Source organism: Xenopus laevis, chromosome 8L (genome assembly GCF_017654675.1).
Source record: "Xenopus laevis strain J_2021 chromosome 8L, Xenopus_laevis_v10.1, whole genome shotgun sequence".
Lineage (NCBI taxonomy): Eukaryota > Metazoa > Chordata > Amphibia > Anura > Pipidae > Xenopus > Xenopus laevis.
The window spans coordinates 115,054,431-115,070,219 of record NC_054385.1 but is presented as its reverse complement, the minus strand read 5'-3'; the positions used below and the strand labels follow the sequence as shown (position 1 = coordinate 115,070,219).

The 15,789-nt window shown below is 38.5% G+C and overlaps 1 protein-coding gene across 1 annotated transcript; it reads left to right on the top strand.

Annotated features, from left to right (window-relative positions):
* The first annotated feature begins 3,231 nt into the window (after nt 1–3,231).
* LOC121397314 (vomeronasal type-2 receptor 26-like) lies at nt 3,232–15,146 on the top strand. Its single transcript, XM_041573938.1, has 6 exons — nt 3,232–3,283; nt 4,108–4,313; nt 9,649–10,443; nt 12,231–12,455; nt 12,545–12,668; nt 14,242–15,146. Exons 1-6 carry the CDS (start codon nt 3,232–3,234, stop codon nt 15,144–15,146), a joined length of 2,307 nt encoding a protein of 768 aa, XP_041429872.1.
* Nucleotides 15,147–15,789: the final 643 nt, after the last annotated feature.

Sequence of the window (15,789 nt, the reverse complement as noted above, 5' to 3'; positions counted from 1 at the left end):
CAGCATAGGTGAACTGCCCATAGGAATCCACATTTAGTCTATAAGACCTGCATAATAATGTCCATGTGGAAAAGTTCAGTGAAGTATCCTTTTCCAAGTGCCAAAATTCAGTGAAATGTAAGTGTCCAAAACTGTCCAGCAAAATAACAGAGGGGTGTAGCACCACACAATCCTTTGATGTTAATAACTTTTATTTAGAGCAGATGCATAAAGTAACTGTTATTCACTTTAATGCAATTTCAGAGAGCGAGAGAGAGAGAGAGAGAGATCTCACACACTCTCTCCCAGGACCAAGAAACATAGTTCAGGAAGCAACCCAGAAGTAATAATCAATCACACAAACTGAAAATAGTAATATGTAGCAACTGTAGTATTCTTTATAAAACATAACTAGCATATAATAGAAACCTGTGGTAAAGATTCAACATTCTCCACTGCCATAAACTCCCCCAAATGGAGTAGCAAGCTGTTCTCAAATCCAGCAAATAATCCTTATGCCTCCTGAACCAGAATTATATCATGAGAATTCGGCGGTATTTCAACCTCCTTGCCAATGACACTTGAGTGGAACAGTCACAAGACAATGTAGGAGTTTTTGTATACCTTGAATGAACTAGTATGAACGCACAACTCAAATAGTTTCTAATTTAAGAAAAATTGGAATGGAAAGAGCTTGAATCAGCGAGTTCTGGTCTAACAACCTGAAGAAAGAAATTGATCAAGTTTTCAGCAAAAAAAGAAACACTCAAAACTCTTGAATTGATTGAGTTTTTAGCAAAACCCTCCTCTTTGACAGGTGTTTTAGAAAAAACCTCGAAAAATTGGATTTTTTTTTTTGAAAACTCAAATGTTTCATGAAAAACCTTAATAAAACTGCCCCTAAAACTTGCCAACTTCTATGCTTATATTTGTTCAGAAATTCTCAATATATGACATTAAATAGTACCAAGGCAAATATTGTTTGGAAGAAGACATTAAATATTAAATACAATTGGACACCAGTGTTATAGACTAGTTAGTGACTATTTCTGAGAATCCATGTTGGTTTATTAGATTTATACAATTAAATTCACAAATAAGTGGATTTAGTTACACATTTAGCAAACAAATCATCATGTCCCAACAGAATTCATGTACTTTCCAGAATCTAATAGCTACAACAATTATTTTTAGAGGAGTCAGAGCACAAGTGTATATAAGGAAAGGGTCTGTAATCTGTAGAATTGATTGATTTAACTTTGAAGCAACCTGCTACACTGATGGAAAGGCAAAAATGTTGGAAATCCAAAGTAAGAGCAGGTTATGGGTGTGACATATTGTTAACATTTTATGCAATAAGACTTTAGACATCATTTTACTGGTTCTGTTTTTACCACTAAAGGTATGGTCTCTGTGTTTAGCTGGAGAGTGAACTTTAAAGGATCTGGAAAATTTTACAGCAGAAGCACAATACAATAGTTTACTGTCTTTATTTTATACCATATCCTTTAATATGTTAATCCTTTTGTGCCTGAAATGTTTTTTAGATCAAAAATATATGTCTGTGTGATTATTTCCTGTGAATATTGATTTGATAACTTACAACACAGTAATTTAGATTGAGGAAAGGCACACTCCATTAAGTTCTCTTTTATTGGTCTATCTCACAACATTACATGATATAGTAGAGTTCCACAGTTCATGAATTAGTGCGGGTTATGCAGAGGACAAATGTTGCAATGATAAAGCAGTAGTAACCAGTGAGATATATGTAATCAATTGCATTAGATCTACTGTATATAAAATTGCTGGTTGGTTATTCTGATTTATGTGGCCCAGGCAGTTTGTGTCTGATGTGGGGGTTGACTCAAATGGCAAAAGGGTCAATACTTTTTTCACAGGAAGAGACACCCTGTGTAACTTCAAGCAGGTCTCTGCCTTATTCACAACAGAGTTTTCAAAAAACAGGACTCTTTTAATAATTCCACACAGCATATGCAAACAAACACATTAAAGTTCATTCTTCTGAAACAAGAAAAGACCAGTCCACTAAATATTTATGAAATATCCTTTTTCCAATAGGGCTTAAGGCATTATTGGTAATACTCGAACAATAAAGTATATATTTTACTCACAGTATCAGTCACAGCAGCATTGTGTTTGCAGAAATTGGCTTCAACTCAACATCACAGCCCTCCTTTTCTTTCAGGATGATGTGTAAGCACATTACTTCTAGGCTGTAATAAAAAACCGATCGTTTACTGTGCTTAGATAAATCTCCCACAGTGCAATTATCTCTCCCCCTCATCATCCTTTCACGTTAATTAATCGAAGAATAAGGTTTCCTGAAGGACCTTAAAGGAGAAGGAAAGGTTAAAACTAAGTAAGCCTTATCAGAAAGGTTCACCTAAATATACCAGTAAACCCTCAAAGTAATGCTGCTCTGACAAAAGAAACAGCACATTTCTTTCCTTCTATTGTGTACTCATGGGCTTCTGTATCAGACTTCCTGTTTTCAGCTTAAACCTCATTGCCCTGGGCAAGAGCATGCTCAGTTTGTTCCTCTTCCCCCCCCCTCCTCTACTGTAATCTGAGCCCAGAGCTATGAGTGAGCAGGGAGAGACTCAGGCAGGAAGTGATGTCACACCACATTAATACTGCAGCTCCTATCCTATACAAACAGAGAGTTTCTAGAGCTTTTTACTCAGGTATGGTAAAACATTCTACAGAATAAATATAGCATTCTAGCTTGCACTATTGCAGCTAATCTATTGGCAGTAAAATGCCTCCGTAGCTTTCCTTCTCCTTTAAAAGCTGTTCTTTTTTCTTTTAATGGCATAGACACCTACCATGTGTCCCGGCCCAAAGGCGTAGTTTGCAGTTGCGGACCAAGGAGGAAGCTATGCAGTTGAAAACAGAGTTTGTGGTACAACAGGGTTAAACAGCAATCCAGGCAAGGGTCAGTTCAGGAGGCAAAGTTTTGTGGTCAAAATACAGGCAAATAGGTCGAGATCAAGAGTTCAGTAAACAGTAATAACACCCAGGAACACGAAGGAGTAGAACCTATAATCGGGCACCGACTAAATTTTCAAGCTTCCTTAAATAGGCCAATTTTTGCGCCAAAACATGTTTTGATGGCGTCATGCTTCTGCAGCAATTGCGTGTTGACGCAGCAAGTTTTACAGCAGCGTCAGAACACTAGCGCTGAGTCGCACTGGCATCAGAATAGTCTCGCTGGCGTCCGACGTCCTCATGGTCTTCCCTGGGCGCCACCATCTTGGAAGCCACGCCAACGTGAAAGGAGGTAAGAGAGATTGTTCCTTACACCATGTTATTAACAAGTTATATTTTAAGAGGTTTCCCTCCATGAAAAACTAGATGTGGCAAGAAGTGCAGGAAACAGAGAAGTTTATAACATGAACATGCCTTGTCATCCATAAGGCCTACCTTCACATTAATTAACCATATATATTTTCTATATTTTTACTGCACAATAACCAATATATTTGAGAATACTTAAATAATAGCTCTTGTTTCGGGAGAAAATGTAGGACAAAACCTGCATAGGCTCTTTTTTACACTTAGTACACTGCGTTCAGGATTGCAAATGAGCCCTCTTAACTTAAATTGACACATTAGGGGTCATTTACAACATATAAAGTAGGGTAGAAAGTGCCAAGAAATCAAGTCAACCATGATTTTGCACTTTGCACTCTGCCTTCCATGCTAGTTGAATGGTCTCTGCGCTCCATTTTATGGCTGGCTTATGAATACAGTGATGTCTGTGTTGCCATCATAGTATTTATTAGGAACATGACCTCTTGCCTCCTAAATTCCGGGCTATTAAGAAGTGCTTCCCAGGGTCATGATAAATGACCTCTATTTATGTTGGGAGCCAATCTTATGGGGTGTCTATGATCTGAAAATACATTCCACCTTTTAGAAATACAATTCTTGGAATGGAAATCTTTGTGCATATATAGGATGAAACAAACAGAAAGGATATTTAACAACATATTTCACATTATTATTTCACAGCACGTTTTATCAGCAAGGGTTGTAGGATATTGAAACTGTGAGCCTTTCCTTTCCTCTCAAGATACATTTTCTATCCCTTTCTCCTGCTAGATTTTGCTTACCGATTGTGCAGTGCTCCATTTGCTGCCATTGCAGTGTATTTAGTCTTTGGAACTTTTCTGGTGGGAACACATCATGTGCCCAACAAGTCATCTACCTGTGCATTAGATTCTCAAGGCAGTGGAGGTTATCAGCAAGAAGGTGACATTATTTTGGGACTTCTTATTGAGCTTTTCTTCTTTAAAAGAACTACCAAGGTAATATTCACAGAACATCCTTCCACACAGGTGAACTGCTATGGGTAAGTAATGTTAAGCATGAATCTCGTCCTAACAATGTTTCCAATTTATGGAAGTTGTTTAAAGTCTCTTGATTGTACATTGCACATCTCAAGGGTTTCATAGAGTAATCATCACCTTTTTCCACATGCAGGAGAAGTACAGTATAAATGAATAGAAAGGTTAAGATTAGGACATTTATATATGCCATGGATGCAAGTGCAAGAACACCAAGGGGCACAAAATGGTGCTCATTCACACAGTACAAATCCCCAAATGAGTGAAAGAGACTCACTAGTAGTAAATGCAGTAGCAAAAATAGTAATAAAATTAAAGATTATTTATTAGGTCATATGCAGCCTACCACATTTCGTGCCTAATGGAGCAGTCATAAATGCCGTTTTTACTACTCACCATAATAAAAAAAGTAGTGTAAGGCACAGTACCCAGTAATGTCTATGATGTGCAAGATGATGTGAAAGGGGATGCCTATGTGCCACTATCAACCCTCATGAATACAGTGCTGGCATATGCAAAGATCTGCACCAAGGGTGAAAAAGCTTAAAGGAGAAGGAAACCTAGTCTGCGCAAAAACCCTCCCCCCCTCCCGTGTGTTGCCCATCCTCCCTCCTCCCCCCTGGTCTACCGGTCCCGCTGGGCAAATGCCCCTAACTTGTTACCTACCCTTCTGCGCAGGTCCAGTCTACGGAGTTCACCGACGCCATCTTCTTCCAAGCGATCTTCTTCCTGCTTTGACCGGCGCATGCGCAGTAGGAGGATTTCGCCAGTACTATCTACTGCGCATGCGCCAAAAGTCACGAAGTGAAATTGGAAAACTTTGTGACTTTTGGCGTATGCGCAGTAGATCCGTACCGGCAAAATGCTCCTACTGCGCATGTGCCAAAACACCAGTCAAAGCAGGAAGAAGATCACATGGAAGAAGATGTTCTGGACCTGCGCAGAAGGGTAAGTAACAAGTTAGGGGCATTTGCCCAGCGGGACAGGTAGGCCAGGGGGTAAGAGGGAGGGTGGGCAACACACGGGAGGAGGGGAAGGGTTATTGCGCCGACTGGGTTTCCTTCTCCTTTAAAAAACATGCCTGGCATTTGTGCTGTGTTAATGAGTACTATATGGTATGTTTGGGTAGATGTATATGTAGAAAGACTATTTCCTGTTTGGTATTTGGTTTTATAATGACGCCACCCCCATCCAAGATAATATTGTACCTCAGTGTATGTCCAGACCCTCTGGTCACATATCTTATCCCTGGCATTGTGCTTATTCTAAACATTACATCTTATATTCTAGCTGGACCTCCTTTCACTCTCTTGACTGACTTGACTGTCTACTGGCATGCAAGTTAGGGACTGGTAGGGGTGGGGTGGCCTTATGCTTACGTGACTCCCCCACCTGCCCATTTTAAATCTAGCATGGCCTAACACAGGCCACATTAGATCAAAACCATTAGCAGGTCTTTGAAATGGAGTGCAGAGTCTATTTGCACACTGCCCCACACAGTGGACAATATATGGCACATAGAGGTCTTTTTTTGGCACTTTGCACACTGCAATTGGCATTTTAGATGTGGATAATCAGTATCTGTCTCAGTTTTTTACCTATACATAGCCCCAACATGACCTATATCATCAGGATTTATAGCTCATTTTAGGCTTTGTCTGGGGGGAGGATCAGGTCAGAACCTGACAAAAACGTTATTTGTCTTTGTGATTGTTGCTTACATTCATTCCATTATGCAGTAACATACATCACGCAGGATCCAAGAAAGTAATAATATAGTAACTGGAGTAAGGCTGAACCTGTATGTAACTGGAAGGTTAGATTTAAGACTGCTTTTGATCCTGACTATTCCTGTCCCAAAAGAAATCATGGTGATAATGATGCCTTCACTATAAGCATACAAATGATGATGACTCAAAGAGCTTGATAACCGAGAAAGGATTAAATATTCTTTTACTTTCTCCAATGTTACATTGATTCTTCCTATTTTATAGACCTAAAAGATCCACATTCATAAATAGTTGCTTATTGTTTGGTTGTTAAGTTTTTCGAGTTGTTTGAGAAAAAGTCATTTTTGCAATGACTGATGCAGCTGATTTGTTACTCATATACGTATTCTGTTTCGGTAAATAACTAAGAAATAACTTGTACTGGTTGAGGAACATGTTTGTGCTGCACTTGCTTAGCACATGTAGGGTGAAGCAGAGTCAACATCAAGAACTGCCCAAAGTGACTATAAAAACTGAGCTATTATCCAAAGCCAACTCACCTCTTATCTAAAATACAAACTGGCCTAGGGTCCTTTCCCTCACAGTGCACTGCTGCTATATTCTTGCCTGTTCCCAGAAAGCTGGATTCTTATGCAGTAAGGGAAATCTTTAAAGAAATTATGCCCACTAGAAGCAGGGAAGAAGATGGCATTTGAGAAAATGCCCCGGGTCAGCTTTTGTTTTCAAAAGGCAATGGTAACAGTTTAGCAATTAAAGTCACTGGAGGGTACAAATAGCCACCATCCCAGTGATTTTTACCTTTCCTTGTCCTTTAATATTATGACACCATAGAGGTCTCATGTTAATACTGTCTAAATTTCTGTAAATATAAAAATGTAATTAACATTTTTTCTCCCATATAGCTATTCTCTACAGTATTATCGTCATTATTGGGCAGCCATATTTGCCATTGAAAAGATCAACAAGAATCCTAAAATGTTACCAAATATCACGTTAGGCTTCCATGTTTATAACACGTGTTCCAGTGAGAGAGTGGCACTCACAAATGTGTTAAGTATATTAACTCAGAGAAGCGAATACGTCCCAAATTATAAGTGTAACAATAAAGGCACTGTGGGGGCATTTGTGGGACACTTGTTCTCCTCGCTGTCTCATGCAATATACTTGCTCCTTGGGATATACAGATATTCTCAGGTGAGAAACTTACTTTTCGAACATTCACACAATTATTAAAAGATTTTAACAAATGTAGTATATAGTAGGTTATTGGAACAATATGGTATCGATACACAAAAGTTTACATTAGTTATAAGGAAGAAGGAAATACAGTTTCTAAGTGAACCAACACAACTGGAATGCAAACCCACTTCCAACACAACCAAGATGTAACCATGATGCAATTGTCTCTTGGTAAAGACAGGGACTATGCAGTAGCTAATCTGGATCAATTCAAGGCCATATTACTAGAAATGTTTTGAATATGTATATTTTTTGATCAGTCTATAATGATGATATTAGCCATTCGGTACACCAAACTTAAAATATGTGGCATTACTTGGACATATCCAAGAGCATCAGATGTCAGCCATCTCATGTCCTGTGACTTAAAGGGGGTGGTTTACCTTTAAGTTAACTATTAGTATGTTTTATAGAATGGCTACTTCTGAGACATTTTTGATTTGACCTTCATTTTTCCTTTTTCATAGTTTTTTTTAATTATTCTGGCTCTTTCCAACTTTTAAATGGGGGCTACTGACCCCATCTAAAAAACAAAAGCTCTGTGTCACGGCCGGCACCCGATACCAGAACAAATGCCAAGCACCCTGGTCTTGGCTTGGCTTCACCAGTAGTGTGACCACCATTGGGCTTCGGGAGGAGCCCTCAGCTTACTTGGGTGCCACCTTGACTTAACGAGGGGTGCAAGGCGAGATGTTCTGGCTGGCGAAGGGGCACGGCTGTTAGCAAAGTCTTTTTGGGCTGAAGGTCACGGTACAAAGGATTAGGCAGAAGGATGGTCAAACAGGCAGGGTCGAGGCAGGGTCGAGGCAGGCGGATATCATAATCGTCAGGCAGGCAAGGGTCAAACCGGGTTGTCAATCAAGGGGTTAAGCAGGAAGAGTTGTCGTAGGCAGGCAAGGGTCAGGATACAGAGTTCAGAGTAGTCAGGATACAGGCAGGGTCAAACACGGATAATCAGGATACAGAATAACAGGAACAGATGCACTAGGCTCAGAAACCACTTAGAAACAAAGTTCTATCACGGGCAAGGAACAGTACACTAAATAGTATTCAAATTTCACGCAAAAACGTGCGCAAAAACAAGCTGGCGCAAACACGCCAGCGCACCTCCTAATAACAAGGATGGTGCCTAGGAGACACGCGGCGGGCGTCCCCACCGGTGGATCGGCGGCCGACCCCGCCGTGCAGGTAATTTTATTACACTCTGTATCTCTACAAATGTATTGTTATTGCTACTTTTTATTACTCGTCCTTCTATGTAGGCCCTCTCCTATTCATATTCCAATATCTCATTTAAATCAATGCATGGCTTGGGTAATTTGGACCCTAGCAAAATATTTCTTTTTTCAAAGCATAATAAACAGGCCCCTAACTGTACAATTTTACCTTGGTTACTTTTTATGCTCTTTACACATTGTTCTCTGCACTGCTGAGTACTGAGACCTGCAGCTGCCCCCTTGAATAGAACACTGCCTATTGTAGGCAGCACTCTATCCAAGAGGAGGTGGGGAGGCATGTGGATTTACTCCCCTAATGTCCTCTAGCTTGTCATTCAGATGCACAAGTTAAGGAATGTCAGGAGGCACAGCCCACAAGGGGGCCTTATACTAACTGCCTGCCCTAAGCCAAGTGTTAATGACAGGAATCTGCTGCTCCTTCTGTTGTTGCTCTCCAACCGAGTACTGATTTTTGATCGTGTTCTCGGTAAGTAAGCACTAAGGTGGCACTCTTTAAAACTATGTTGTTGTGCACTTTGATCATTTGTTGTAGTGTGCTGGCCTTTGTAGTCCTGCAACATTTGGGGAATTCATTGCTGTCATAATGTTTTTTTTTTTGCCTTTAGAGCAGTAAAATACAGTAGGGCTGTATAACATTGACGGTGAGTTTAATTTTACTTTACAGGCAAGAAAAATACCCAGTGAAGTGCTGTCTCAGTTGCGCTCATTCGGGCAGCACTTCTGCCCAGGCAAATGACTGCACTGTTATAAATTATCCGTTCCTTTTTTTTTTAAATCTGTTAAAAAATGCATATCCTTCCTGATATAATGAATAAAGTACCCCCTATTGTAAAATATATGGATATTATAAGTTACCGAGGAGTTTCATGACCATATAAAAACACGAGGCCGAGTGTTTTTTATACAGGTCATGGAACTCCGAGGTAACTTCTAATATCCTCATATTTTGCAACTGGGGGTACTTTATTTATTATAATACACAAATTTCAGTGGGTCATGTGACAGAAATGACATCAGAACTCACAGTTTATAAGGATATAATTTACAAGATATTCATGGCTTTTGTGTATTATAATATATTATTTTCAGCAATCTTACCGACCTTCCCTTTCTTCTACTCAGATTAGTTATGGAACTCAGGATACCAGCTTCAATGACAGAAAACGTTTTCCAACGTTTTACAGGACTATGATCAGTGAGAACACAGAATTTAAAGTCGTTATTCACCTCCTCAAAACATTTAACTGGACATGGGTGGGAATGTTAATATCAGATGACACCGATCGCGATGAAAGAAATGAAAGAATGAAAGCTCAGATTATCAACAGCGGGGCTGCTTGTATTGCTTTTTTTTTAGTAGTCAAGGAAAAGGATCTTTCTCTTTTGCATGGCGCTACACAAACAATAAAAAGGTCAACTGCAAATGTTATCTTACTGGACATAAAAATAATGCACTTTATCTGTATTGTCTTGGCAGATAACTATGATAGGAACATTATTTGGATATCTTTAAGTTCCATGTCAACTGTTGTGGTAAACTACCCACTATTAGCATTGAATGGTTCCCTACTGTTAATGTTATCCCAAGAGGAGATACCTGGTCTGCAGCAGTTCATTTACTCTGCAAGCCCCTCGAAATTTCCAAGGGATCCTATAACTGCCTCTCTGTGGAATTACGCATTTGGACCCCTAAATTCAAAAAGAAACACAAGTAATATAAATGACATGCTGAAAATCTATGATACATCTGTTTTAAACTTTAATACCTACAGGCTGACATATAATATATACATATCTGTGTATGCCCTGGGGCATGCTCTCCATGACATGTTTATGGATAAAGTCATCAACAGGCAGGGTTTTCCAGAATTCATGCCATGGAAGGTATGGAACAGTAAACTTGATATGACATATACATTGAAAAAATAGTTACAGTAATTGGCTAATACATAGTAAATGAATGTTATAGATGTAATTAACAGGCCGAGCAACATATCTTTTGACATCACACAGATCACCCAGCACATATCACACCATACATTTCCATTGTGGACATGGTGAGTCATTTGGATCAAACATCATACTGTTTGTACTTTCTATATAAAATAATTAATGCAAAAAATTGTATTTTGTAAAAGCCTTAGCTATTTGCTCCATCTATCAGTTAAGTGGTATAAAGACACAAAGAACAAATATTTAAAAATTAAATAACTAAAGCTAAAGGAACTTAATCACTGCTAATGGGTAGAATCAGTTCTGTTGTTTACTTGGGACCCCTTCCCATGAAAACCCCAAGAAAAACAAGAAACTTTTCTCTTTAAAGGGATACTATCATGGGAAAAATTTTTTTTCAAAATGAATCAGTTAATAGTGTTGCTCCGGCAGAATTCTGCACTGAAATCCATTTCTCAAAATAGCAAACAGATTTTTTTATATTCAATTTTGAAATCTGACATGGGGCTAGACATTTTGTCAATTTCCCAGCTGCCCATGTCATGTGACTTGTGCCTGCACTTTAGGAGAGAAATGCTTTCTGGCAGGCTGATATTTTTCCTTCTCAATGTAACTGAATGTGTCTCAGTGGGACATGGGTTTTTACTATTAAGTGCTGTTCTTAGATCTACCAGGCAGCTGTTATCTTGTGCTAGGGAGCTGTTATCTGGTTATCTTCCCATTGTTCTTTTGTTTGGCTGGTGGGGTGGGGGGGGGAGGGAGGGATGATATCACTCCAACTTGCAGTACAGCAGTAAAGAGTGATTGAAGTTTATCAGAGCACAAGTCACATGACTTGGGACAGCTGGGAAATTGACAATATGTCTAGCCCCATGTCAAATTTCAAAATTGAATATAAAAAAATCTGTTTGCTCTTTTGAGAAATGGATTTCAGCGCAGAATTCTGCTGGAGCAGCACTATTAACTGATTCATTTTGAAAAAAATGTTTTTCCCATGACAGTATCTCTTTAAGCATACAGTACAGTACTTCAAAAGAAATTTGCACTTTCCCTCTGCTTATTAAATCACTGCAAGGGAACACAGGCCACCTCCTGTAAACTCACATTTTAGCAATAGAGATTTGATAAGAATTTCGGAATTTATACATACCTGCATACACTTATAAATGCAGATCTGTGTGTCCCTTTGGCAGTTGAATGCCGTTCTGCTCTATGGAATGTTAAAGTTCAGCATAGGTGAAACCTCTGAATCCTTAGGAAAACACATCACTACTTCAGTGGCTGTGTTTTATTATGTGGGACCTTAATTGGGGGTCTGTGAGCAACCTTGCTTAGGCAGCCAGGTAATCTAAAGCACTGATGAAGGTTATACATAAAGTCAGGTCTTCCATTTTTGTAAATTGTAACCAAATCGGTTGATCTTCAGTTATGTTAAGGATTTAAAAGGATGGTTCCAGATTTGGTCAAGCAAAATGGAAGATTTGTTTTGACGGTGTGATCTGCTTTTATTATTTAATGCCCTCTATGGTTTTGTATACACCTAAAGAAAGTCTTAACAGGATTATTATAGAATGGAAAACATTACCATCTCTGCATTTCTGCCACAATATTGGATCTACAGCACTAAGGGATCCCAATTGTGTGTTTACATGTGTGTGTGTGTATATGTAGGTAAGTCTAGGTGATAAAGTCAATGGTAACAATTCTTCCATGTTCAGTTAAACAGCTATTTGAAGAAAGTCCATCTCAAGACCACGTCTGTGGATAACATGTTCTTTAATAAGTATGGAGAAGCTCCAAGGCGCCTTGATGTCCTCAGCTTAAATATATTCCCTAATAATACAATGATTACTAGGAAGGTTGGGGATTTTGACTTATCAGCTCATAAAGAAAACTTCATTATTTACAAAGAAAGGATTTTGTGGACTCCTCATTTCAATGGGGTATGTAAACATATAAATTGTTGACAACTATTTTCACTCATTTAAAGATATATTTTGTGTGTGTGCTTCTTATCATTTTTTATGCTCAGATCCCCCATTCTGCCTGCAGCAAGAACTGTCCTCCTGGTTCAAGAAAGATGTTAATAAAGGAGATGCCAAGTTGTTGCTATAACTGTGTTAGATGCTCAGAGGGAGAAGTAACTACTGTCTCTGGTAGGAAGCTTTTGATAATCTTTTGAGTAAATTGTTTGTTTTTGAGTTTCACTGCACATAGGACAGGACACATTTTAAAATCCATTTGAAAACCACTAAACCTCAGTTAAGGTGTTTTAATAGTTTTTGACAACTGACATGAACATTGTATCTCAGGGACTTAGCTTTAGGCCACAAATTCTTGTTCTGTATCTGCAGTACTTTCCAGACAGGGTACGGAGGACAGAACTATTATTTTAAAGGGATGCTGTCATGATATTTATGGTATTGTTTGTATTAATACATTACACTGTGACCATTGCATGTAATTCATTCTTCCATTTAAAATTTTATTGTATTTCATTTCAGCTGTAATATTGGTGTAGGCAGCCATCTTATGTAATTTTGCCTGATCCTGTGCTCTCTACACAATGGAACTGCTTTCAGATAAGCTATTGTTTTTCCTCTTCAATGTAACTGGATGAGTTGTGGTGGAACTCAGGTGCTTTACTATTGAGTGATACTCTCATGGTGGGGCATGGGGGCATATTTGGCAATGCAGGTGTCAAGGAGCTGCTTTCCTGCTACATTCCCTGGACTTGCTGTGTTTTTTCCTTGAAGACATTTCACCAGTCATCCAACTGGCTTTCTCTCTCTCATATCTGCAGAAATAAGTCAAATAAACTGGACTTTCTGTCCAGTTGATTTGACTTATTTCTACAGATATACCATGACCTGGATGAATGAGAATCTTCACAAACATATTCCCTTTGTTCTGTTGATAGGCTGCTGGGGGGAGAAGGAGTGGTGGTAATATCACTTCAACTCAGTGGTGTGACCATAGAGGAAGCAGACCCCTTGTTCATTGAAGAACATGAAGCTGTTAATGATTCCCCTTTCCCCAGCTGCTCTCCTACCTGCTAGCTGGGAGAGAGGATGTAGGTGGCCTGGAGATACCAGTGGGAGGTGTGAGTGAGGTGTGCTGAGACACTTGTTTGGCAGGGAGCCCAGCCAACATTAATTACACCACTGCTCCAACTTGCAGTACAGCAGTAAAGAGTGACTAAAGCGACTGCAGACAACTTTTTATCAATGTGAAATAATTAAACATAATGGTCTAACAAAGTTTGATGGAATGCGGAATTAAACCTTAGTCCAGAAACACTGTAAGTCTAATTGGAATCTGCTGTGAAAGTTGGAGTGAAAAGGGATTCTGCTTGTGCATGAGAGATGGTAATGAGCTCCACAATCATGTTCTAGAGTACTATCACCTGACTGAGGGCACTTGGGAAACTAAGAACATGCTTAGCCCCAATGTCAAATTTCATGACAGAATCCCTTTAAAAAATTATATATATATATTTGTGATTTTAAATTACTGTTGCCGTATAAGGAAAAAACAGATACATTTTCTTTAAACTGACAAAATAGATGTTCATAGGGATATGACTCCCCAGGGGTCAAATGTCATTAATGACTTTTAAATAATTATATAAGCATATCTGTATCGGTCAATGAAACAAGCTGGTTTGTTAATATTCAATATAAAGTTTCTGTTTGCTATCGTAAAAAATGTCTACTTTTATATCATTAGATATGGAAAACTGCATAAGATGTCCTAAAATCCAGTGGTCGAATGAGCAGAGGAACAAATGCATCATGAGGACCTTGGACTTCCTCTCTTTTGAGGATTACATGGGACTGTTTCTGACTTCAATGGCTATTGTTCTGTCCATTTTAACAACAGCCATTTTGATCATATTTATAAAGTACAAACATACAACTATAGTGAAAGCAAATAACAGAGAGCTTAGTTATTGTCTTCTTATATCCCTGATATTGTCTTTTTTCTGCTCTTTATTATTTATTGGTTGGCCAACGAAGGGCATCTGTTTAATTAGACAAGTTGTATTTGCCATTGACTTTACCTTCAGTATCTCCTGTGTGTTGGGCAAAACTCTAACTGTTGTTATTGCCTTTAGTGCCACCAGGCCTGGAAGCAAATTAAGAGGCTGGGTTGGTACAAGGATCCCAAAATGCATTGTGTTGATTTGCACTCTTGTCGAGATTGTTATCTGCTCATTATGGCTGATAAATTCTCCCCCATTTCCAGAATATGATACCGAGTCCCACACAGCAACAATGATTTTGCACTGCAATGAAGGATCAACTGTTGCATTCTACATGGTAATTGGCTATATTGCACTTTTGGCTTTGATATGCCTATTTGTTGCTTATCTTTCCCGTACACTACCAGACATTTATAATGAAGCTCAGTATATTACTTTCAGCATGTTGGTGTTCTGCAGTGTCTGGATCTCCTTCATCCCAGCCTATCTGAGCACCAAGGGCAAGTTTTTGACATCTGTGGAGATATTTGCCATCCTCACTTCTGGATCAGGACTTCTTGGCCTTATATTTGTCCCTAAGTGCTATATCATTCTGTTAAAGCCAGAACGGAACACTAGACTATACTTAATACAATTAAAACATAAATAAACAAGAACAATGAATGGTAATCGTATAATATATTACAACATAAAGTGGGTGTTCACTTTTAAATTGATGTTTAGTATGCTGTAGACATTGATTTTCTGAGATAATTTTACAGTTGCTCTTTTTTGTGTTTTTTTGTTTCCAGTTATAGAGCTTTTTGTTCAATAGCTTTCCGGTTTGATCTTACAGCAGCTATCTGGTTGTTATGGTCTTTTTTAAGGCAAAATAAATAAATAATGAAGACTAAATAAATAAATAATGAAGACCAATTGCAAATTTGGTATAAATAGGACATTCTATAACACACTAAAAGGTAAATTAAAGGAGCACCACTCATATAAAATAAGGTCATGATTATTTACAAAATCTTTTAAATATCAAGAATTTAAATACAGGTATTCGCTTATGTGGCTAATGAGGATATGACAATAATACTGTATATTTATCCCATAATTAGTACATGCAAGGAAATTCTCAAATTCACAAATTCCATATCAGCCACCGCTCTGGATTTGAGCACTATGTTCTCTTGAATGCTTCATCACTATTTGAACATAATAGTTAACATCTATAGCAAGTCTCCATAATCACAATTGGTTTCTCCATAATATACACTGAACAGAAGTTAAGGTTGATGGTCTTTCCA

What these genes read in the sequence shown, in the direction of transcription:
- LOC121397314 (XM_041573938.1), top strand. Translation starts at nt 3,232, where the DNA reads ATGGTCTTCCCTGGGCGCCACCATCTTGGAAGCCACGCCAACGTGAAA. An exon ending in TCTTTAAAAGAACTACCAAG is followed by an intron (nt 4,314 to 9,648) that starts GTAATATTCACA and finishes TATTATTTTCAG; the next exon opens with CAATCTTACCGACCTTCCCT. An exon ending in GGACTCCTCATTTCAATGGG is followed by an intron (nt 12,456 to 12,544) that starts GTATGTAAACAT and finishes TTTTATGCTCAG; the next exon opens with ATCCCCCATTCTGCCTGCAG.